At 50.9% G+C, this 23126-nt stretch overlaps 1 protein-coding gene across 1 annotated transcript; it reads right to left on the bottom strand.

The window, feature by feature from the left end:
• Window positions 1-8461: 8461 nt before the first annotated feature.
• LOC126521863 (uncharacterized) lies at window positions 8462-9442 on the bottom strand. The gene has a single exon (XM_050170577.1). The coding sequence runs from the start codon at window positions 9440-9442 to the stop codon at window positions 8462-8464; it is 981 nt and encodes a 326-aa protein (XP_050026534.1).
• Between the last annotated feature and the right edge of the window lie 13684 nt (window positions 9443-23126).

Here is a 23126-nt window from a genome sequence, read left to right as displayed (position 1 = left end):
TTGCGGCAAGGCGGGCAAGGTAAATTGTGGAACAAACGAAGAAACGTCAAAAAGATAAGCGGCACGCGAGGCGGGCAATCGAACACGGCGTGGCACCCGGTCATACAAATGGCCTGAGCCATAAACCATTTCCGATTGGCCTTTTGCCATTGGGTACATTGGTCAGAATTGGCAACTTGGGAATTGTGACGCGCCCAACTTCTTGGGTCTTCGCATGGAATCAGCATCGTTCGATCGTCTCGTCACAGCGTCACCATCACCCGCGTTTAACGCCGTTGACGTCAGCGTGTGGTGGTTAAATGGTATTCATCGCGTCGTCAGCATTACGCTGGTATTCAACAGTCTTGAGTACAACCTATACATTAACCTAGGCCAAAACGTAAACAAGAAGAATGCGCCGCGGATCCACTGAAATCGGCGAGGTAAACGTTCATTGTAGGTGTGTTCACATTATTGTGGGTTTGCCCCTAAAATGTTTCCCCAGATGTCTCACAAGCCACATTGTCAGAGAACCCTATCATCTAGAAGAGCAAGATAACAGCCAACACACACTTAGTTCCACAAACCAGCGGACAACTTGGGTCAACGCGCACGTGAAAGGGACTAGATGCAACGAGTAAAGTGGCTGAAAATGTCACATAATGCCAATAACTTTGAAAGAAAAAGAAGATGGCAGCGACGAAAACGAGGCTGTCACCAAAATTTCGCAATCCGTCAAAAAGGATGAGTACTTTCAAAGCAGTTCCGGGCTCTGACCTGACCTGCGCGCCCTTTCACAAGCGCACCGGTACACAAGCTGGTCCCCGCCAACTGGCGGCAGCAGGCTGACGCCTCTACCTCCCTGATCCATTCCTGCCGAGTGTCCTAGACACGAGGGTACGGATCAGGTGATGTTCACTAGGTCGTTGGGCGTATATGTGTTTATCGCGAACAGCCACGCATGACACGTCGCCACACTGACAATTGCGGCACGGCGGGCAACGCAAACTGCGGAACAAAGGAAGAAACGTCAAAAAGATAAGCGGCACAGAAGGCCGGCAATCGAACACGGCGTGGCACGCGGTCGTACAAATAGCCTGAGCCATAAAGCATTACCGATTGGCCTTGTGCCACTGGGTACATTGGTGAGAATGGGCAACTTGGGAATTGTGACGCGCCCAACTTCTTAGGTCTTCGCATGGAATCCGCATCGTTCGATCGTCTCGTCACAGCGGCACCATCACCCGCGTTTCACGATGTTGACGTCAGCGTGTGGTGGCTCCATGGTATTGATTGCGTCGTCACCATGACGCTGGTATTCAACGGCCTTCAGTACAACCTATACATTAACCTAGGCCAAAACCTAAGCAAGAAGAATGCATCGCGGATCCATTGAGATCGGCGAGGCAAACCTTCATTGTAGGTGTGTTCACAATAATTGTGGCTTTGTCCCTTAAAATGATTCCCAAGATGTCTCACAAGCCACATTCTCAGAGAACCCTATTGTCGGCAGAGCAAGATAGCAGCCAACACACACTTAGTTCCAGAAGACAGCGGACATCTTGGGTGAACGCGCATGCCAATGGGACTAGATACACAGAGGAAGGTGGTTGAAAATGTCACACAATGCCAATAACACTGAAAAAAAGAAGACGGCAGCGACGAAAACGAGGCTGTCACCAAAATTTCGCAATCCGTCAAAAAGGATGAGTACTTTCAAAGCAATTCCGGGCTCTGACCTGACCTGCGCGCCCTTTCACAAGCGCACCGGTACACAAGCTGGTCCCCGCCAACTGGCAGCAGCAGGCTGACGCCTCTACCTCCCTGATCCATTCCTGCCGAGTGTCCTAGACACGAGGGCACGGATCAGGTGATGTTCACTAGGTCGTTGGGCGTATATGCGTTTATCGCGAACAGCCACGCATGACACGTCGCCACACTGACAATTGCGGCACGGCGGGCAACGTAAACTGTGGAACAAAGGAAGAAACGTCAACAAGATAAGCGGCACAGAAGGCCGGCAATCGAACACGGCGTGGCACGCGGTCGTACAAATAGCCTGAGCCATAAAGCATTTCCGATTGGCCTTGTGCCATTGGGTACATTGGTCTGAATTGGCAAGTTGGCAATTGTGACGCGCCCAACTTTTTCGGTCTTCGCATGGAATCAGCATCGTTCGATCGTCTCGTCACAGCGTCACCATCACCCGCGTTTCACACCGCTGACGTCAGGGTGTGGTGGCTCCATAGTATTCATTGCGTCGTCAGCAGGACGCTGGTATTCAACAATCTTCAGTACAACCTATACATTAACCTAGGCCAAAAGGTAAGCAAGAAGAATGCGCCGCGGATCCATTGAAATCGGCGAGGTAAACCTTCATTGTATGTGTGTTCACATTAATTTTTGGTTTGTCCCTTAAAATGTTTCCCCAGATGTCTCACATGCCACATTCTCAGAGAACGCTATCGTCTGCAGAGCAAGATAGCAGCCAACACACTCTTAGTTCCAGAAGCCAGTGGAAAACATGGGTCAACGCGCCCGTGAAAGGGACTAGATGCAAATAGTGAGGTGGCTGAAAATGTCACACAATGCCAATAACATTGAAAAAAAAAAGAAGACGGCAACGACGAAAACGAGGCTGCCACCTAAATTTCGCAATCCGTCAAAAATGGTGAGTACTTTTCAAAGCAGTTCCGGGCTCTGACGCAACCTGCGCGCCCTTTCACAAGCGCACCGGTACACAAGCTGGTTACCGCCAACTGCCGGCAGCAGGCTGACGCCTCTACTTCCCTGAACCATTCCTGCCGAGTGTCCTACACACAAGGCCACGGATCAGGTGATGTTCACTAGGTCGTTGGGCGTATATGTGTTTATCGCGAACAGCCACGCATGACACGTCGCCACACTGACAATTGCGGCACGGCGGGCAATGCAAACTGCGGAACAAAGGAAGAAACGTCAAAAAGATAAGCAACACAGAAGGCCGGCAATCGAACACGGCGTGGCACGCGGTCGTACAAATAGCCTGAGCCATAAAGCATTACCGATTGGCCTTGTGCCACTGGGTACATTGGTGAGAATGGGCAACTTGGGAATTGTGACGCGCCCAACTTCTTAGGTCTTCGCATGGAATCCGCATCGTTCGATCGTCTCGTCACAGCGGCACCATCACCCGCGTTTCACGATGTTGACGTCAGCGTGTACTGGCTCCATGGCATTGATTGCCTCGTCACCATGACGCTGGTATTCAACGGCCTTCAGTACAACCTATACATTAACCTAGGCCAAAACCTAAGCAAGAAGAATGCATCGCGGATCCCTTGAGATCGGCGAGGCAAACCTTCATTGTAGGTGTGTTCACAATAATTGTGGCTTTGTCCCTTAAAATGATTCCCAAGATGTCTCACAAGCCACATTCTCAGAGTACCCTATTGTCTGCAGAGCAAGATAGCAGCCAACACACACTTAGTTCCAGAAGACAGCGGACATCTTGGGTGAACGCGCATGCCAATGGGACTAGATACACAGAGGAAGGTGGTTGAAAATGTCACACAATGCCAATAACACTGAAAAAAAGAAGACGGCAGCGACGAAAACGAGGCTGTCACCAAAATTTCGCAATCCGTCAAAAAGGATGAGTACTTTCAAAGCAATTCCGGGCTCTGACCTGACCTGCGCGCCCTTTCACAAGCGCACCGGTACACAAGCTGGTCCCCGCCAACTGGCAGCAGCAGGCTGACGCCTCTACCTCCCTGATCCATTCCTGCCGAGTGTCCTAGACACGAGGGCACGGATCAGGTGATGTTCACTAGGTCGTTGGGCGTATATGCGTTTATCGCGAACAGCCACGCATGACACGTCGCCACACTGACAATTGCGGCACGGCGGGCAACGTAAACTGTGGAACAAAGGAAGAAACGTCAACAAGATAAGCGGCGCAGAAGGCCGGCAATCGAACACGGCTTGGCACGCGGTCGTACAAATAGCCTGAGCCATAAAGCATTTCCGATTGGCCTTGTGCCATTGGGTACATTGGTCTGAATTGGCAAGTTGGCAATTGTGAGGCGCCCAACTTTTTCGGTCTTCGCATGGAATCAGCATCGTTCGATCGTCTCGTCACAGCGTCACCATCACCCGCGTTTCACACCGCTGACGTCAGGGTGTGGTGGCTCCATAGTATTCATTGCGTCGTCAGCAGGACGCTGGTATTCAACAATCTTCAGTACAACCTATACATTAACCTAGGCCAAAAGGTAAGCAAGAAGAATGCGCCGCGGATCCATTGAAATCGGCGAGGTAAACCTTCATTGTATGTGTGTTCACATTAATTTTTGGTTTGTCCCTTAAAATGTTTCCCCAGATGTCGCACATGCCACAATCGCAGAGAACCCTATCGTGTGCAGAGCAAGATAGCAGCCACCACAGACTTAGTTCCAGAAGCAAGCGGACAACTTGGGTCAACGCGCAGGTCAATGGGACTAGATGCACAGAGGAAGGTCGCTGAAAATGTCACAGAATGCAAATAACATTGAAAAAATGAAGACGCAAGTGACGGAAACGAGGCTGCCACCAAAATTTCGCAATCCGTCAAAAAGGGTGAGTACTTTTTAAAGCAGATCCGAGTAGAGTCACTGGAAAAAATTTCAGAGTACCGCATTCGTTTTCCCCGCGCCGCCGGCGCGTTCATTGGCCCAACCGTACCACGTGACTTCTGGGGTGCCATATACCTTCCAAACGCCGGACGGGCCGGCTGAGTTAGAGCGCAGGCAGCGCAGGCAGCGCAGGTTCTCTACGTTTTTTGTGTTCCGATTGTCGCGCTCTCGTCTGACTGCAAGGAAATCATACCTGGCTGCTGCGCCTTCGGATGCAGCAACCGAACTGAGTCTGGAAAGACTTTTTTCTAGATTCCGACTGGGAAAAATGACCTAGAGCGTCGTTCTGCGTGGTTACACAGAATCGACCGGGAGAACTTCAAGCCTACAAAAAACACCCGCGTGTTCATGGTGTAAGTACACCTTGCTTGTGCTTTTCGGCACTGTTTTAGAAGATATTTAAGCGAAGTACACGCGGTGTTAGCGATGCTACGAAAATAGGAGTTCATTGCAGGGATCGTTCGCGTCTTGCACGCTTGACGCGGGTACGCGTGTACTCGTTTGTTGCTCAACACACGCGGTTATTCCGTGCTCGTGGCACGCGAAGGCACACTTGCCGCGCGAGAATTCCGCGTCCTCACGTGCACCAGGTACTCGCATTATTTCTCCGCGCACATGAGTGCGCTCTCGCCTCGAGTCACTCGACCGCAATGGCACTTGTTTTTCGCAGATCGTGACGATCGCAGTCAATAAAAACATGGTCAATACGAGGCCCACGATACTTCCTTTTTTCCACTTATCCTTTGTGATATGTCGCACTAGGCTTAAAAACACTGACATCAGTCAGACATAACGCCGCAAGCACCACAGCTTTATTGCAGCCTGCGTCCGTGTGTTCCGCTGCTCACGTGTCCTGATGACCATGGCAGTGCCGATGAAGGCACGATGAAGATGACGATGAAGTTGGCGATACATCACTTCTCCCCCTCTTACAGGTCCAAGCGTTCAGGAGGCCGTCGCTGTCGGGTCGATCTTCGTAACGGTGGGGCGCTATCCGTCTGGGCCACTTCCGGACTATGTCGCGACGTGATTGCAGGGTTTACGGCTACCCTCTGTGTCGAGAAAGAGTCTGAGACAGTTCGACGTCTCACCTGGTCCAAGTGTCGCCGCTGAATTCCTTTCCCGGAATCAACAGTGACCATTCTGGACCCCAGTTGATCTCGCACTACTCCTGGTATCCACCTGCGACGACTTGTTCGGAAATCGCGCATCCAGACTGGGTCACCTGCCTCAACTGGAGACCCTCCAACTCGTGGTTGGATTTCTGGTGACCTTTCATCGGGAGCGATACAGTCCAGCTTTGTTCTTATTTGGTACCCCAATAAGAGTTCCGCCGGCGACTTTCCATCCTTGACGGGCGTACGGCGATATCGACATAAAACCCGCGCTATGCGTATTTTGAGGTCTATTCCGGGGTTCTTCTTTAGTCCTTCCTTGAGCGTACGCACAGCTCGTTCGGCTAACCCATTCGACTGTGGATGATAAGGGGCTGTTGTGAGTTGTTGCACATTGTTCCGTGCCAGAAACTCACGAAAAACTTTGCCCACAAATTGTGGTCCGTTATCAGAAACAAAGGTTTTTGGAAGGCCGAACCGTGCAAATATTGATCTTAGCTCGTTGGCCGTGGTTTGCGAAGTGGCAGTTTTCATTGGAATGGCTTCCATCCATTTCGTTTCCGAGTCGACGACGACTAAGACCATTTGTCCGTCCAACGGGCCTGCGAAATCTGCGTGCAGCCGGCTCCACCTTTCCCCGGTGGCTGGCCAGGCCAAAGGTATCTGTGCTGGTGGCATCGCTGAATCCTGCGCACATGTGGAACATGAGTTCACCAGTCGCTCTATGTCGGAATCCAGTCCCGGATACCAAAACAGCGTTCTCGCTGTGGTTTTCATGGCTGTCATGCCGGGGTGTGTCTCGTGCAAAAGACGCAACACACGCCTTGCCGCCACCAGGGGTAGAACAATACGATGTCCCCAGTACACCAAATTATGGCTGACTGTAAGCTCTGTTCTTCTGTTGAAGTACGGCCGGAGATGCTCATGGCCCTGCGGAAGATACGACGGCCATCCCTGGGAAATCCATTTTTTAACCTGCAGAAGGCTGGTGTCTCGATTAGTCAAATGTTCAACCTCGCGGGCGCCAAGCGCTGTTTCCTCCAGAGAGTGGGCATACAAAACGTACTCGTCGGCAGCAGAGTCCCGCGGCTCCTCCATTACTGGCAAGGGCAACCGACTGAGGGCATCAGCATTGGAATGGTCACTGCCCTTCCGGTACTGCAATGTGTAGTTGTAGTTGCCAAGAAACAAGGCCCAACGCTGTATTCTTGCGGCCGCCATCGGTGGTATGGCTTTACCTGGATTGAATAAACCAGTAAGAGGCTTGTGGTCTGTTACTAAGACGAACTGATGTCCGTACAGGTAGTCTTTAAACCGGGCGACACCGAATACCAGTGCCAAAGCTCCTTTTTCTAACTGCGAGTAATTGCGCTCGCTCTTAGTAAGTGTCCTGGACCGGAATCCGATGGGGTAGCCAGCACCATTCACGCGGTGCGACAAAACGGCCCCAATGCCTACTGATGATGCATCGCACTCCAGCCGCAGTGGCTTATCCGGGTCGAAGTGAGCCAGAAACTTGGAAGCCACAATTGCCTGCTTAACTTGCTGAAATGCTTTCTCCTTTTCCTGGCTCCATTGCCACTTGACTCCTTTGGATAAGAGAGCATGTAGCGGAGCTAGCCTGGTGGCCAGATTGGGCAGGAACTTGCCATAATAATTTATGAGACCGAGAAAAGCTTTCAACTCACTCACCGAGGTGGGCTTTGGGGCTTCAACAACGGCTTTGATATTGTCGTCCTTCGGTCGCAGACCCTTCGCGTCGATACGATGACCGAGAAATGTGACTTCTTCCTGCCGAAACTTTCACTTTCCCTTGTTCAGTCGGAGACCATACTCCCGCAGCCGCTGCAGCACGGTTTTGAGCCTAGATGAATCCTGTTTTTTCTCGGCGATGATAATGTCATCCAGGTACACCGGCACTCCAGGAATATCCCCCAGCAGTCCGTCCATTCGCCTTTGGAATATGGCTGGAGCAGAGCTTACGCCAAACGGTAATCTGTTAAAACAAAAGAGACCCTTCTGGGTGTTGAGGACTGTTATCTTCTTTGCTTCCTCATCCAATGGGAACTGGTTGTAGGCTTGACGCAAATCCAAGGTCGTGAATACTTCGCCACCGTTTAACCTAGCAAAAATGTCGTCAACTCGAGGCAACGGGTATTGTTCTACCACAGTGGCCGCATTCACAGTCATACGGAAGTCTCCACACAGTCGGAGGGACCCATCGCCCTTCAAAACGGGTACCACAGGGGTTGCCCATTCAGCGGTTTTTACCGGCGTCAAAACGCCTTCCGTGACCAGCTGATCCAACGATTCAGACATCTTATCTCTGAGAGCGTAGGGTACAGTACGGGCCTTAAAGAACCGTGGACACGCGTTTGCTTTCAATTGAAATGTGACCGGTGGTCCTTTGCACAGGCCGAGTCCCGGAGCAAACACGTCGGCATATTCGTCAAGCAGCTGTTGCAGACCTGTGCTGACAGCCTGTATTCCAACCGGTTGCAGATTCGCTACCACATTCGACAACATTGCCACTCCAACTTCATTAAATGCCTTGATGGTGTCTCTGCCGCACAAAGATGGTCCGGAGCTGTCGACCACTACGACAGTACCAGGAATATCTTTCCCGTCGCACGTAGCGGTCATGCTAAGCTGGCCGACAACTCGAAGTTCTCCCAAGAGACAAGAGAGCTTGAGCTGTGAACTCTCCAACGGAGGTCAGAGCTGCTTGTACTTGCGGAACACCGTTACGGGAATGACGCTTACAGGTGACCCCGTATCCACCAACATAGTGAGCGGAACGTTATTCCAACTGATGTCCTTGTAAATAGGCCTAACCTTGCGGATACTGGCTGCGTGATGGAGAACCGCTGTAATCGTGTGCAAGGCGTCGTTGTTGTCCGAGCTTGTGTCCTCTCCGGCTGCCATGGCGTACGAACCCTGGCGCCGTTGTCTTGCTGGATAAGATCCCTGCCGACGGTCACTATTTGTGCTAGACAGGCACATCCGACGTAGATGTCCTCGTTTTCCACACCGGTGGCACACCGCGCGAAGGTGTTTGCACTCGTCCTCAGCATGCGATTCTCCACACCTTCCACACACGTCGCGTTGTTCCGGCTTGGGACGTCGTTTCGAGGAATGGCTCTCTTGTCGGGCAAAATGTACTTCTGAGTGCGCCGAGTTCATGCTCCTGGCATTTTCAACAGCTCGCTGTGCCGAGACAGCAAAGTCTTCAGCCTCTTCTAAGGTGAGCTTCCGTCGCGTCAGTAAATGGCGCCGAACGTCTTCATCCAGCACTCCGCAAACGATTCGATCCCTCAACATGCGCTCCAATGACGTGCCGAAGTTACACTTCTCAGCTAGGCGTCGAATGTCCGCAATGAAGTCCTGAGCAGCTTCCCCCTCTTGTTGCGAACGCATGAAGAAAGCATAACTTGCAGCGATCTCGTTGACCTCCGGAGCATAGTGATCTTCCAGATACCCGACGACTTCCTCATAGCTCAGTTCATTCACCTTTTTTGGTTGACACCGGCCCTGCACCACACGCACAGCACTGTCCGTGAGCGAAGCGATGAGCAGCGCTCGTTTCTTCGCTGGGTCTACGATGCTATGAGCCTCAAAGTACGCCTCCAGGCGAACGCGACACGTAGGCCACGTACCTTCTGCATCGGCAAATTCCAGTGGCCGTCCAGCACTCATGCTGACGCGGGTCTTCTCACCTAGCGACGCTAGGCCTCGTCGCCACTGATATGTCGCACTAGGCTTAAAAACACTGACATCAGTCAGACATAACGCCGCAAGCACCACAGCTTTATTGCAGCCTGCGTCCGTGTGTTCCGCTGCTCACGTGTCCTGATGACCATGGCAGTGCCGATGAAGGCACGATGAAGATGACGATGAAGTTGGCGATACGTCACTCGCAGTTAGAAAAAGAAGCTTTGGCACTGGTATTCGGTGTCGCCCGGTTTAAAGACTACCTGTACGGACATCAGTTCGTCTTAGTAACAGACCACAAGCCTCTTACTGGTTTATTAAATCCAGGTAAAGCCATACCACCGATGGCGGCCGCAAGAATACAGCGTTGGGCCTCGTTTCTTGGCAACTACAACTACACATTGCAGTACCGGAAGGGCAGTGACCATTCCAATGCTGATGCCCTCAGTCGGTTGCCCTTGCCAGTAATGGAGGAGCCGCGGGACTCTGCTGCCGACGAGTACGTTTTGTATGCCCACTCTCTGGAGGAAACAGCGCTTTGCGCCCGCGAGGTTGAACATCTGACTAATCGAGACACCAGCCTTCTGCAGGTTAAAAAATGGATTTCCTAGGGATGGCCGTCATATGATGCGCGGTGTTAGCGATGCTACGAAAATAGGAGTTCATTGCAGGGATCGTTCGCGTCTTGCACGCTTGACGCGGGTACGCGTGTACTCGTTTGTTGCTCAACACACGCGGTTATTCCGTGCTCGTGGCACGCGAAGGCACACTTGCCGCGCGAGAATTCCGCGTCCTCACGTGCACCAGGTACTCGCATTATTTCTCCGCGCACATGAGTGCGCTCTCGCCTCGAGTCACTCGACCGCAATGGCACTTGTTTTTCGCAGATCGTGACGATCGCAGTCAATAAAAACATGGTCAATACGAGGCCCACGATACTTCCTTTTTTCCACTTATCCTTTGCTCATTTACAAATAGGCATTTTGAGGTTGAAACCAACGGCCAGGTGATATTCACAACACATGCCTCAAATTTTGAGCTTGTAAGCCGTGCACATGCAATGAACTGAAGTCAGCATACATATGTTTTATGTTGAAATGCTACGGTGCATTCCCAAATAATGTTGCGCTTGATGCATAACAAGAAATGCAAAACAACATAACACCCAGTAGCTTTAGTTTCACTCTGTCACTACGCATGTTACATAAACCGCTCTTAAAGTACAAGAATTTTATACATCGCCTATGTAACTTAGGAAAAAAAAAAGGGCTGCGTCACCAGCGGGCGTTTCTGCATTTTGTTTTTTTTACACAGGCAGCAAATCCTGGCAGTTTAAGAAAACAGTCATAAATAGGTTGAGAAAAATAGCCGCTCATGAACGCACTATAGACAGCCGCGTTCATGAATCGCAATGTAGCAAACTCTCGCTCATTATCAGTGCACAAAAGTACATGTACGTTGCTGTAATCACGCAAATAGCTCATATTGGCCTTCCACAAGATTTAGTGCGCAAAATGGTCATCGAAGTTGGTTTTTACGCCAGCTGTGCACAGGTCGTCTTACGATCACAGCGAAACACCGGCGCGCACACGGCAGTCGCTGCGTGTCGTGCGTATACGGCGGACGAAGTCGCCCGGCAGAGTCGAGAACGCGCGGTATCCGTTTGCAGACTAAATTAAATGTATCCGATTTAGCTTGTGAAATTATACCATGAATGTACCTGCCTGTGACACTGTCAGGTGTTAGTTTCCTCCTGCTTGGAAACATTCAATAGACGCCGACGGCGGTCCACGATGTTCATGTCCAAAAGCACAAGGTTGCCTCATTCCGGCTCGAAGTGACGAAATGTTTCCTTCGTAGCTCGCTCCGCGGAAGGGAAAAAAAAAAACGTGTGCATAAGCTCCCGATAGCAGCGCTAAGCTTCTGCCCACAATCGTAGCACAGTTCCAGTAGTAAACACGATCAGCGTGCAAAACAACCACAGGATGCATTACTTCGCACAAAATAACATTTTATTTTCGTCCTTAGCAACCATTATCTCCGGGCACAAAGTATTTGTACTTCAGTAAACACTCAACCCGACGTGTCAGCGAATATCAAGCTCTTCCAACACGGCGGCCTTCCCGCGACGCAGTCGGCTTGGAAGGTATATGGCGGTGGCCGCTCAGTGTTGCCAGTCAAATCCCGACCTTTGCGGTACTCTGAAATTTTTTTCCAGTGACTCTAGATCCGAGCTCTGACCCGACCTGCGCGCCCTTTCACAAGCGCACCGGTACACAAGCTGGTCTCCGCCAACCGCGTGAGCAGGCTGACGCCTCTACCTCCCTCATCCGTTCCTGCCGAGTGTCCTAGACGGAAGGCCACGGATCAGGTGATGTTCACTAGGTCGTTGGGCGTATATGTGTTTATCGAGAACAGCCACGCATGACACGTCGTCACACTGACAATTGCGGCACGGCGGGCAACGTAAACTGTGGAACAAACGAAGAAACGTCAAATAGATGAGCGGCACAGAAGGCCGGCAATCGAACACGGCGTGGCAAGCGGTCGTACAAATAGCCTGAGCCATAAACCATTTCCGATTGGCCTTGTGCCATTGGGTACATTGGTCAGAATTGGCAACTTGGCAATTGTGACGCGCCCAACTTTTTCGGTCTTCGCATGGAATCAGCATCGTTCGATCGTCTCGTCACAGCGTCACCATCACCCGCGCTTCACGCCGCTGACATCAGCGTGTGGTGGCTCCATGGTATTCATTGCGTCGTCAGCAGGACGCTGGTATTCAACAATCTTCAGTACAACCTATACATTAACCTAGGCCAAAAGGTAAGCAAGAAGAATGCGCCACGGATCCATTGAAATCGGCGAGGTAAACCTTCATTGTATGTGTGTTCACATTAATTTTTGGTTTGTCCCTTAAAATGTTTCCCCAGATGTCTCACATGCCACACTCTCAGAGAACGCTATCGTCTGCAGAGCAAGATAGCAGCTAACACACTCTTAGTTCCAGAAGCCAGCGGAAAACATGGGTCAACGCGCACGTGAAAGGGACTCGATGCAACGAGTAAGGTGGCTGAAAATGTCACATAATGCCAATAACTTTGAAAGAAAAAGAAGATGGCAGCGACGAAAACGAGGCTGTCACCAAAATTTCGCAATCCGTCAAAAAGGATGAGTACTTTCAAAGCAGTTCCGGGCTCTGACCTGACCTGCGCGCCCTTTCACAAGCGCACCGGTACACAAGCTGGTCCCCGCCAACTGGCGGCAGCAGGCTGACGCCTCTACCTCCCTGATCCATTCCTGCCGAGTGTCCTAGACACGAGGGCACGGATCAGGTGATGTTCACTAGGTCGTTGGGCGTATATGTGTTTATCGCGAACAGCCACGCATGACACGTCGCCACACTGACAATTCCGGCACGGCGGGCAACGTAAACTGTGGAACAAAGGAAGAAACGTCAAAAAGATAAGCGGCACAGAAGGCCGGCAATCGAGCACGGCGTGGCACGCGGTCGTAGAAATAGCCTGAGCCATAAAGCATTTCCGATTGGCTTTGTGCCACTGGGCACGTTGGTGAGAATTGGCAACTTGGGAATTGTGACGCGCCCAACTTCTTCGGTCTTCGCATGGAATCAGCATCGTTCGGTCGTCTCGTCACAGCGTCACCATCACCCGCGCTTCACCCCGTGGACGTCAGCGTGTGGTGGCTCCATGGTATTCATTGCGTCGTCACCATGACGCTGGTATTCGACAGTCTTCAGTACAACCTATACATTAACATATGCCAAAACCTAAGCAACGAGGATGCTCCGCGGATCCATTGAAATTGGCGAGGTAAGCCTTCATTGTAGGTGTGTTCACATTAATTGTGGGTTTGTCCCTTAAAATGTCTCCCCAGATGTCTCACAAGCCATATTGTCAGAGAACCCTATCGTCTGCAGAGCAAGATAGCAGCCAACACACACTTAGTTACAGAAGCCAGCGGACATCTTGGGTCAACGCGCATGTCAATGGGACTAGATACCAGAGGAAGGTGGTTGAAAATGTCACACAATGCCAATAACATTAAAAACAAAGAAGACGGCAGCGACGAAAAGAGGCTGCCACCAAAATTTCACAATCCGTCAAAAAGGGTGAGTACTTTTCAAAGCAGTTCCAGGCTCTGAGCCGACCTGCGCGCCCTTTCGCAAACGCACCGGTACGCAGACTAGTCCCCGCCAACCGCCGGCAGCGGGCTGACGCCTCTACCTCCCTGATCCATTCCTGCCGAGTGTCCTCGACGCAAGGTCACGGATCAGGTGATGTTCACTAGGTCGTTGGGCGTATATGTGTTTGTCGAAAACAGCCACGCATGACTAGTCGTCACACTGACAACTGCGGCACGGCGGGCAACGTAAACTGTGGAACAAACGAAGAAACGTCAAAAAGATGAGCGGCACAGAAGGCCGGCAATCGAACACGGCGTGGCACGCGGTCGTACAAATAGCCTGAGCCAGAAACCACTTCCGATAGACCTTGTGCCATTGGGTAGATTGGCGAGAATTGGCAACTTGGGAATTGTGAATCGCCCAAGTTCTTTGGTCTTCGCATGGAATCAGCATCGTTCGATCGTCTCGTCACAGCGTCCCCATCACGCGCGTTTCACGCCGTTGACGTCAGCGTGTGGTGGATCCATGGTATTCATCGCGTCATCACCATGACGCTGGTATTCAACAGTCTTCAGTACAACCTATACACTAACATAAGCCAAAACCTAAGCAAGGAGGATGCGCTGCGGATCCATTGAAATCGGCGAGGTAAGCCTTCATTGTAGGTGTGTTCACTATAATTGTGGCTTTGTCCCTTAAAATGTCTCCCCAGATGTCTCACAAGCCACATTGTCAGAGAACCCTATCGTCTGCAGAGCAAGATAGCAGCCAACACACACTTATTTCCAGAAGCACGCTGACAACCTGGGTCAACGCGCATGTGAATGGGACTAGATGCACAGAGGAAGGTCGCTGAATATGTCACACAATGCCAATAACATTGAAAAAAGGAAGACGGCAGCGACAAAAACGAGGCTGCCAGCAAAGTTTCGCAATCCGTCGAAAAGGGTGAGTACTTGTCAAAGCATTTCCGGGCTCTGACCCGAACTGTGCGCCCTTTCACAAGCGCACCGGTACACAAGCTGGTCCCCGTCAACCGCCGGCAGCAGGCTGACGCCTCTACCTCCCTGATCCATTCCTTCCGAGTGCTCTAGACGCAAGACCACGGATCAGGTGATGTTCACTAGGTCGTTGGGCGTATATGTGTTTATCGAGAACAGCCACGCATGACACGTCGTCACACTGACAATTGCGGCACGGCGGGCAACGTAAACTGTGGAACAAACGAAGAAACGTCAAAAAGATGAGCGGCACAGAAGGCCGGCAATCGAACACGGCGTGGCAAGCGGTCGTACAAATAGCCTGAGCCATAAACCATTTCTGATTGGCCTTGTGCCATTGGGTACATTGGTCAGAATAGGCAACTTGGAAATTGTGACGCGCCAAACTTCTTCGGTCTTCGCATGGAATCAGCATCGTTCGATCGTCTCGTCGCAGCGTCACCATCACCCGCGTTTCACGCCGTTGACGTCAACGTGTGGTGGCTCCATGGTATTCATTGCGTCGTCACCATGACGCTGGTATTCAGCAGTCTTCAGTGTAACCTATACATGAACCTAGGCCAAATTGTATGTAAGAAGAATGCGCCGTGGATCCATTGAAATCAGCGACGTAAGCCTTCATTGTAGGTGTGTTCACATTAATTGTGGGTTTGTCCCTTAAAATGTTTCCCAAGATGTCTCACAAGCCACATTCTCAGAGGACTCTATCGTCTGCAGAGCAAGATAGCAGCCAACACACACTTAGTTACAGAAGCAAGCGGACAACTTGGGTCAACGCGCAGGTGAATAGGACTAGATGCACAGAGGAAGGTCGCTGAAAATGTTACACAATGTAAATAACATTGGAAAAAAAGAAGACGGCAGCGACCAAAAACGAGGCTGCCACCGAAATTTCGCAATCCATCAAAAAGGATGAGTACTTTTGAAAGCAGTTCCAAGCTCTGACGCAATCTGCGCGCCCTTTCACAAGCGCACCGGTACACAAGCTGGTCCCCGCCAACTGCCGGCAGCAGGGACGCCTCTACTTCCCTGATCCATTCCTGCCGTGTGTCCTAGACACAAGGCCACGGATCAGGAGATGTTCACTTGGTCGTTGGGTGTATACGTGTTTATCGAGAACAGCAACGCATGACACGTCGCCACACTGACAATTGCGGCAAGACGGGCAAGGTAAACTGTGGAACAAACGAAGAAACGTCAAAAACATAAGCGGCACACGAGGCCGCCAATCGAACACGGCGTGAGACGCGGTCGTACAAACGGCCTGAGCCATAAACCATTTCCGATTGGCCTTGCGCAATTGCGTACATTGGTCAGAATTGGCAACTTGGGAATTGTGCCGCGCCCAACTTTTTCTGTCTTCGCATGGAATCAGCATCGTTCGATCGTCTCGTCAGCGCGTCACCATCCCCCGCGTTTCACGCCGTTGACGTCAGCGTGTGGTGGCTCCATGGTATGCATTGCGTCGTCAGCATGGCGCTGGTATTCAACAGTCTTCAGTACAACCTTTAAATTAACCTATGCCAAAACGTAAGCAAGAAGAATGCGCCGTGGATCCATTGAAATCGGCGAGGTAAACCTTTATTGTATGTGTGCTCACATTAATTTTTGGTTTGTCCCTTAAAATGTTTCTCCAGATGTCTCACATGCCACATTCTCAGAGAACCCTCTCGTCTGCAGAGCAAGATAGCAGCCAAGACACTCTTAGTTCCATAAGCCAACGGAAAACATGGGTCAACGCGCACGTGAAAGGGACTAGATGCAAAGAGTAAGGTGGCTGAACATGTCACCCAATGTCAATAACATTGAAAAAAAAAGAAGACGGCAGCGACGAAAACGAGGCTGCCACCTAAATTTCGCAATCCATCAAAAAGGATGAGTACTTTTGAAAGCAGTTCCGGGCTCTGACCTGACCTGCACGCCCTTTCACAAGCGCACTCGTCCACAAGCTGGTCCCCGCCAACCGCCGGCAGCAGGCTGACGCCTCTACTTCCCTGATCCATTCCTGCCGCGTGTCCTAGACACAAGGCCACGGATCAGGTGATGTTCACTAGGTCGTTGGGCGTATATGTGTTTATCGCGAAGAGCCACGCATGACACGTCGCCACACTGACAATTGCGGAACGGCGGGCAACGTAAACTGTGGAACAAACGAAGAAACGTCAAAAAGATAAGCGGCACAGAAGGCCTGCAATCGAACACATCGTGGCACGCGGTCGTACAAATGGCCTGAGCCATAAACCATTTCCGATTGGCCTTGCGCAATTGGGTACATTGGTCAGAATTGGCAACTTGGGAATTGTGACGCGCCCAACTTTTTCTGTCTTCGCATGGAATCAGCATCGTTCGATCGTCTCGTCACAGCGTCACCATCACCCGCGTTTCACGCCGTTGACGTCAGCGTGTGGTGGCTCCATGGTATTCATTGCGTCGTCAGCATGACGCTGGTATTCAACAATCTTCAGTACAACCTATACATTAACCTAGGCCAAAAGGTAAGCAAGAGCAATGCGCCGCGGATCCATTGAAATCGGCGAGGTAAACCTTCATTTATGTTTGTTCACATTAATTTTTGGTTTGTCCCTTAAAATGTTTTACCAGATGTCTCACATGCCACATTCTCAGAGAACGCTATCGTCTGCAGAGCAAGATAGCAGCCAAACAACTCTTAGTTCAAGAAGCCAGCGGAAAACATGGGTCAACGCGCACGTGAAAGGGATTAGATTCAAAGAGTAAGGTGTCTGAAAATGTTACACAATGCCACTAACATTGAAAAAAAAGAAGACGGCAGCGACGAAAACGAGGCTGCCACCTAAATTTCGCAATCCGTCAAAAAGGATGAGTACTTTTCAAAGCGGTTCCGGGCTCAGACCCGACCTGCGCGCCCTTTCACAAGCGCACCGGTACACGAGCTGGTCCCCGCCAACAGCCGGCAGCAGGCTGACGCCTGTACCTCCCTGATCCATTCCTGCCGATTGTCCTAGACACAAGGTCGCGGATCAGGTGATGTTCACTAGGTCGTTGGGGGTATATGTGTTTATCGAGAACAGCAACGCATGACACGTCGCCACACTGACAATTGCGGCAAGGCGGGCAAGGTAAACTGTGGAACAAACGAAGAAACGTCAAAAACATAAGCGGCACACGAGGCCGCCAATCGAACACGGCGTGGGACGCGGTCGTACAAACGGCCTGAGCCATAAACCATTTCCGATTGGCCTTGCGCAATTGGGTACATTGGTCAGAATTGGCAACTTGGGAATTGTGACGCGCCCAACTGTTTCGGTCTTCGCATGGAATCAGCATCGTTCGATCGTCTCGTCACAGCGTCACCATCACCCGCGTTTCACGCCGTTGACGTCAGCATGTGGTGGCTCCATGGTATTCATTGCGTCGTCAGCATGACGCTCGTATTCAACAATCTTCAGTACAACCTATACATTAACCTAGGCCAAAAGGTAAGCAAGAAGAATGCGCCGTGGATCCATTGAAATCGGCGAGGTAAACATTTATTGTATGTGTGCTCACATTAATTTTTGGTTTGTCCCTTAAAATGTTTCTCCAGATGTCTCACATGCCACATTCTCAGAGAACCCTCTCGTCTGCAGAGCAAGATAGCAGCCAAGACACTCTTAGTTCCATAAGCCAACGGAAAACATGGGTCAACGCGCACGTGAAAGGGACTGGATGCAAAGAGTGAGGTGGCTGAAAATGTCACCCAATGTCAATAACATTGAAAAAAAAAGAAGACGGCAGCGACGAAAACGAGGCTGCCACCTAAATTTCGCAATCCATCAAAAAGGATGAGTACTTTTGAAAGCAGTTCCGGGCTCTGACCTGACCTGCGCGCCCTTTCACAAGCGCACTGGTCCACAAGCTGGTCCCCGCCAACCGCCGGCAGCAGGCTGACGCCTGTACTTCCCTGATCCATTCCTGCCGCGTGTCCTAGACACAAGGCCACGGATCAGGTGATGTTCACTAGGTCGTTGGGCGTATATGTGTTTATCGCGAAGAGCCACGCATGACACGTCGCCACACTGACAATTGCGGAACGGCGGGCAACGTAAACTGTGGAACAAACGAAGAAACGTCAAAAAGATAAGCGGCACAGAAGGCCTGCAATCGAACACATCGTGGCACGCGGTCGTACAAATGGCCTGAGCCATTAACCATTTCCGATTGGGCTTGTGCCATTGGGTACATTGGTCAGAATTGGCAAGTTGGCAATTGTGACGCGCCCAACTGTTTCGGTCTTCGCATGGAATCAGCATCGTTCGATCGTCTCGTCACAGCGTCACCATCACCCGCGTTTCACGCCGTTGACGTCAGCATGTGGTGGCTCCATGGTATTCATTGCGTCGTCAGCATGACGCTCGTATTCAACAATCTTCAGTACAACCTATACATTAACCTAGGCCAAAAGGTAAGCAAGAAGAATGCGCCGCGGATACATTGAAATCGGCGAGGTAAACCTTCATTGTATGTGTGTTCACAATAATTTTTGGTTTGTCCTTTAAAATGTTTCCCCAGATGTCTCACAAGCCACATTGTCAGAGAACCCTATCGTCTGCAGAGCAAGATAGCAGCCAACACACTCTTAGTTCCAGAAGCCAGCGGACAACTTGGGTTAACGCGCATGTTAATGGGACTAGATACACAGAGGAAGGTGGCTGAAAATGTCACACAATGCCAATAACATTGGAAAAAAATAAGACGGCAGCGACCAAAAAAGAGGCTGACACCAAAATTTCGCAATCCGTCGAAAAGGATGAGTACCTTTCAAAGCAGTTCCGGACTCTGACCTGATCTGCGCGCCCTTTCGCAAGCGCACCGGTACACAAGCTGGTCCCCGCCAACTGCCTGCAGCAGGCTGACGCCTCTACCTCCCTGATCCATTCCTGCCGAGTGTCCTAGACACAAGGCCACGGATGAGGTGATGTTCACTAGGTCGTTGGGCGTATATGTGTTTATCGCGAACATCCACGCGTTGCACGTCGCCACACTGACAATTGCGGCACGGCGGGCAACGTAAACTGTGGAACAAACGAAGAAACGTCAAAAAGATAAGCGGCGCAGAAAGCCGGCAATCAAACACGGCGTGGCACGCGGTCGTACAAACGGCCTGAGCCATAAACCATTTCCGATTGGCCTTGCGCAATTGGGTACATTGGTCAGAATTGGCAACTTGGGAATTGTGACGCGCCCAACTTTTTCTGTCTTCGCATGGAATCAGCATCGTTCGATCGTCTCGTCACAGCGTCACCATCACCCGCGTTTCACGCCGTTGACGTCAGCGTGTGGTGGCTCCATGGTATTCATTGCGTCGTCAGCATGACGCTGGTATTCAACAATCTTCAGTACAACCTATACATTAACCTAGGCCAAAAGGTAAGCAAGAGCAATGCGCCGCGGATCCATTGAAATCGGCGAGGTAAACCTTCATTTATGTGTGTTCACATTAATTTTTGGTTTGTCCCTTAAAATGTTTCCCCAGATGTCTCACATGCCACATTCTCAGAGAACGCTATCGTCTGCAGAGCAAGATAGCAGCCAACACACTCTTAGTTCAAGAAGCCAGCGGAAAACATGGGTCAACGCGCACGTGAAAGGGATTAGATGCAAAGAGTAAGGTGTCTGAAAATGTCACACAATGCCACTAACATTGAAAAAAAAAGAAGACGGCAGCGGCGAAAACGAGGCTGCCACCTAAATTTCGCAATCCGTCAAAAAGGGTGAGTACTTTTCAAAGCAGTTCCAAGCTCTGACGCAATCTGCGCGCCCTTTCACAAGCGCACCGGTACACAAGCTGGTCCCCGCCAACTGCCGGCAGCAGGCTGACGCCTCTACTTCCCTGATCCATTCCTGCCGTGTGTCCTAGACACAAGGCCACGGATCAGGTGATGTTCACTTGGTCGTTGGGCGTATATGTGTTTATCCAGAACAGCAACGCATGACACGTCGCCACACTGACAATTGCGGCAAGACGGGCAAGGTAAACTGTGGAACAAACGAAGAAACGTCAAAAAGATAAGCGGCACACGAGGCCGCCAATCGAACACGGCGTGGGACGCGGTCGTACAAACGGCCTGAGCCATAAACCATGTCCGATTGGCCTTGCGCAATTGGGTACATTGGTCAGAATTGGCAACTTGGGAATTGTGACGCGCCCAACTTCTTCGGTCTTCGCATGGAATCAGCATCGTTCGATCGCCTCGTCACAGCGTGACCATCACCCGCGTTTCACGCTGTTGGCGTCAGCGTGTGGTGGTTCCATGGTATTCATTGCGTCGTCAGCATGACGCTGGTATTCAGCAGTCTTCAGTACAACCTATACATTAACCTAGGCCAAAACGTAAGCAAGAAGGAAGCGCCGTGGGTCCATTGAAATGAGCGACGTAAGCCTTCATCGTAGGTGTGTTCACAGTGTTTTTGGGTTTGTCCCATAAATTTTTCCCAAGATGTCTCACATGCCACATTCTCAGAGAACCCTATCGTCTGCAGAGCAAGATAGCAGCCAACACACTATGAGTTCCAGAAGCCAGCGGACAACCTGGATCAACGCGCATGTCAATGGGACTAGATACACAGAGGAAGGTGGCTGAAAATGTCACACAATGGCAATAACATTGAAAAAAGCGAGACGGCAGCGACCAAAAACGAAGCTGCCACCAAAATTTCGCTATCCGTCAAAAAGGATGAGTACTTTTCAAAGCGGTTCCGGGCTCAGACCCGACCTGCGCGCCCTTTCACAAGCGCACCGGTACACGAGCTGGTCCCCGCCAACAGCCGGCAGCAGGCTGACGTCTCTACCTCCCTGATCCATTCCTGCCGATTGTCCTAGACACAAGGCCGCGGATCAGGTGATGTTCACTAGGTCGTTGGGGTTATATGTGTTTACCGAGAACAGCCACGCATGACACGTCGCCACACTGACAATTGTGGCAAGGCGGGCAAGGTAAATTGTGGAACAAACGAAGAAACGTCGAACACGGCGTGGCACCCGGTCATACAAATGGCCTGAGCCATAAACCATTTCCGATTGGCCTTGTGCCATTGGGTACATTGGTCAGAATTGGCAACTTGGGAATTGTGACGCGCCCAACTTCTTCGGTCTTCGCATGGAATCAGCATCGTTCGATCGTCTCGTCACAGCGTCACCATCACCCGCGTTTAACGCCGTTGACGTCAGCGTGTGGTGGATAAATGGTATTCATTGCTTCGTCAGCATTACGCTGGTATTCAACAGTCTTGAGTACAACCTATACATTAACCTAGGCCAAAACGTATACAAGAAGAATGCGCCTCGGATCCATTGAAATCGGCGAGGTAAACGTTCATTGTAGGTGTGTTCACATTATTGTGGGTTTGTCCCTTAATATGTTTCCCCAGATGTCTCACAAGCCACATTGTCAGAGAACCCTATCATCTAGAAGAGCAAGATAACAGCCAACACACACTTAGTTCCAGAAACCAGCGGACTACTTGGGTCAACGCGCACGTCAAAGGGACTAGATGCAACGAGTAAGGTGGCTGAAAATGTCACATAATGCCAATAACTTTGAAAGAAAAAGAAGATGGCAGCGACGAAAACGAGGCTGTCACCAAAATTTCGCAAGCCGTCAAAAAGGATGAGTACTTTTCAGGGCAGTTCCGTGCTCTGACCTCACTGGGGCGCCCTTTCACAAGCGCACCGGTACACAAGCTGGTCCCCGCCAACCGCCGGCTGTAGGCTGACGCCTCTACCGCCCTGATCCATTCCTGCCGAGTGTCCTAGAAACAAGGCCACGGATCAGGTGATGTTCACTAGGTCGTTGGGCGTATATGTGTTTATCGAGAATAGCCACGCATGACACGTCGTCACACTGACAATTGCGGCACGGCGGGCAGCGTAAACTGTGAAACAAACGAAGAAACGTCAAAAAGATAAGCGGCACAGAAGGCCGGCAATCGAACACATCGTGGCACGCGGTCGTACAAATGGCCTGAGCCATTAACCATTTCCGATTGGGCTTGTGTCATTGGGTACATTGGTCAGAATTGGCAAGTTGGCAATTGTGACGCGCCCAACTTCTTCGGTCTTCGCATGGAATCCGCATCGTTCGATCGTCTCGTCACAGCGGCACCATCACCCGCGTTTCACGATGTTGACGTTAGCGTGTGATGGCTCCATGGTATTGATTGCGTCGTCACCATGACGCTGGTATTCAACGGCCTTCAGTACAACCTACACAATAACATAAGCTAAAACGTAAGCAAGAAGAATGCCCTGCGGATCCATCGAAATCGGCGACGTAAGCCTTCATTGTAGGTGTGTTCACATTAATTGTGGATTTGTCCCTTAAAATGATTCCCAAGATGTCTCACATGCCACATTCATAATGAACCCTATCGACTGCAGAGCAAGATAGCAGCCAACACTCACTTAGTTCCAGAAGCACGCTGACAACTTGGGTCAACGCGCATGTGAATGGGACTAGATGCACAGAGGAAGGTCGCTGAAAATGTCACACAATGCCAATAA

Source organism: Dermacentor andersoni, unplaced genomic scaffold (assembly GCF_023375885.2).
Source record: "Dermacentor andersoni unplaced genomic scaffold, qqDerAnde1_hic_scaffold ctg00000058.1, whole genome shotgun sequence".
NCBI lineage: Eukaryota > Metazoa > Arthropoda > Arachnida > Ixodida > Ixodidae > Dermacentor > Dermacentor andersoni.
This window is presented reverse-complemented; position numbering and strand designations above follow the sequence as displayed.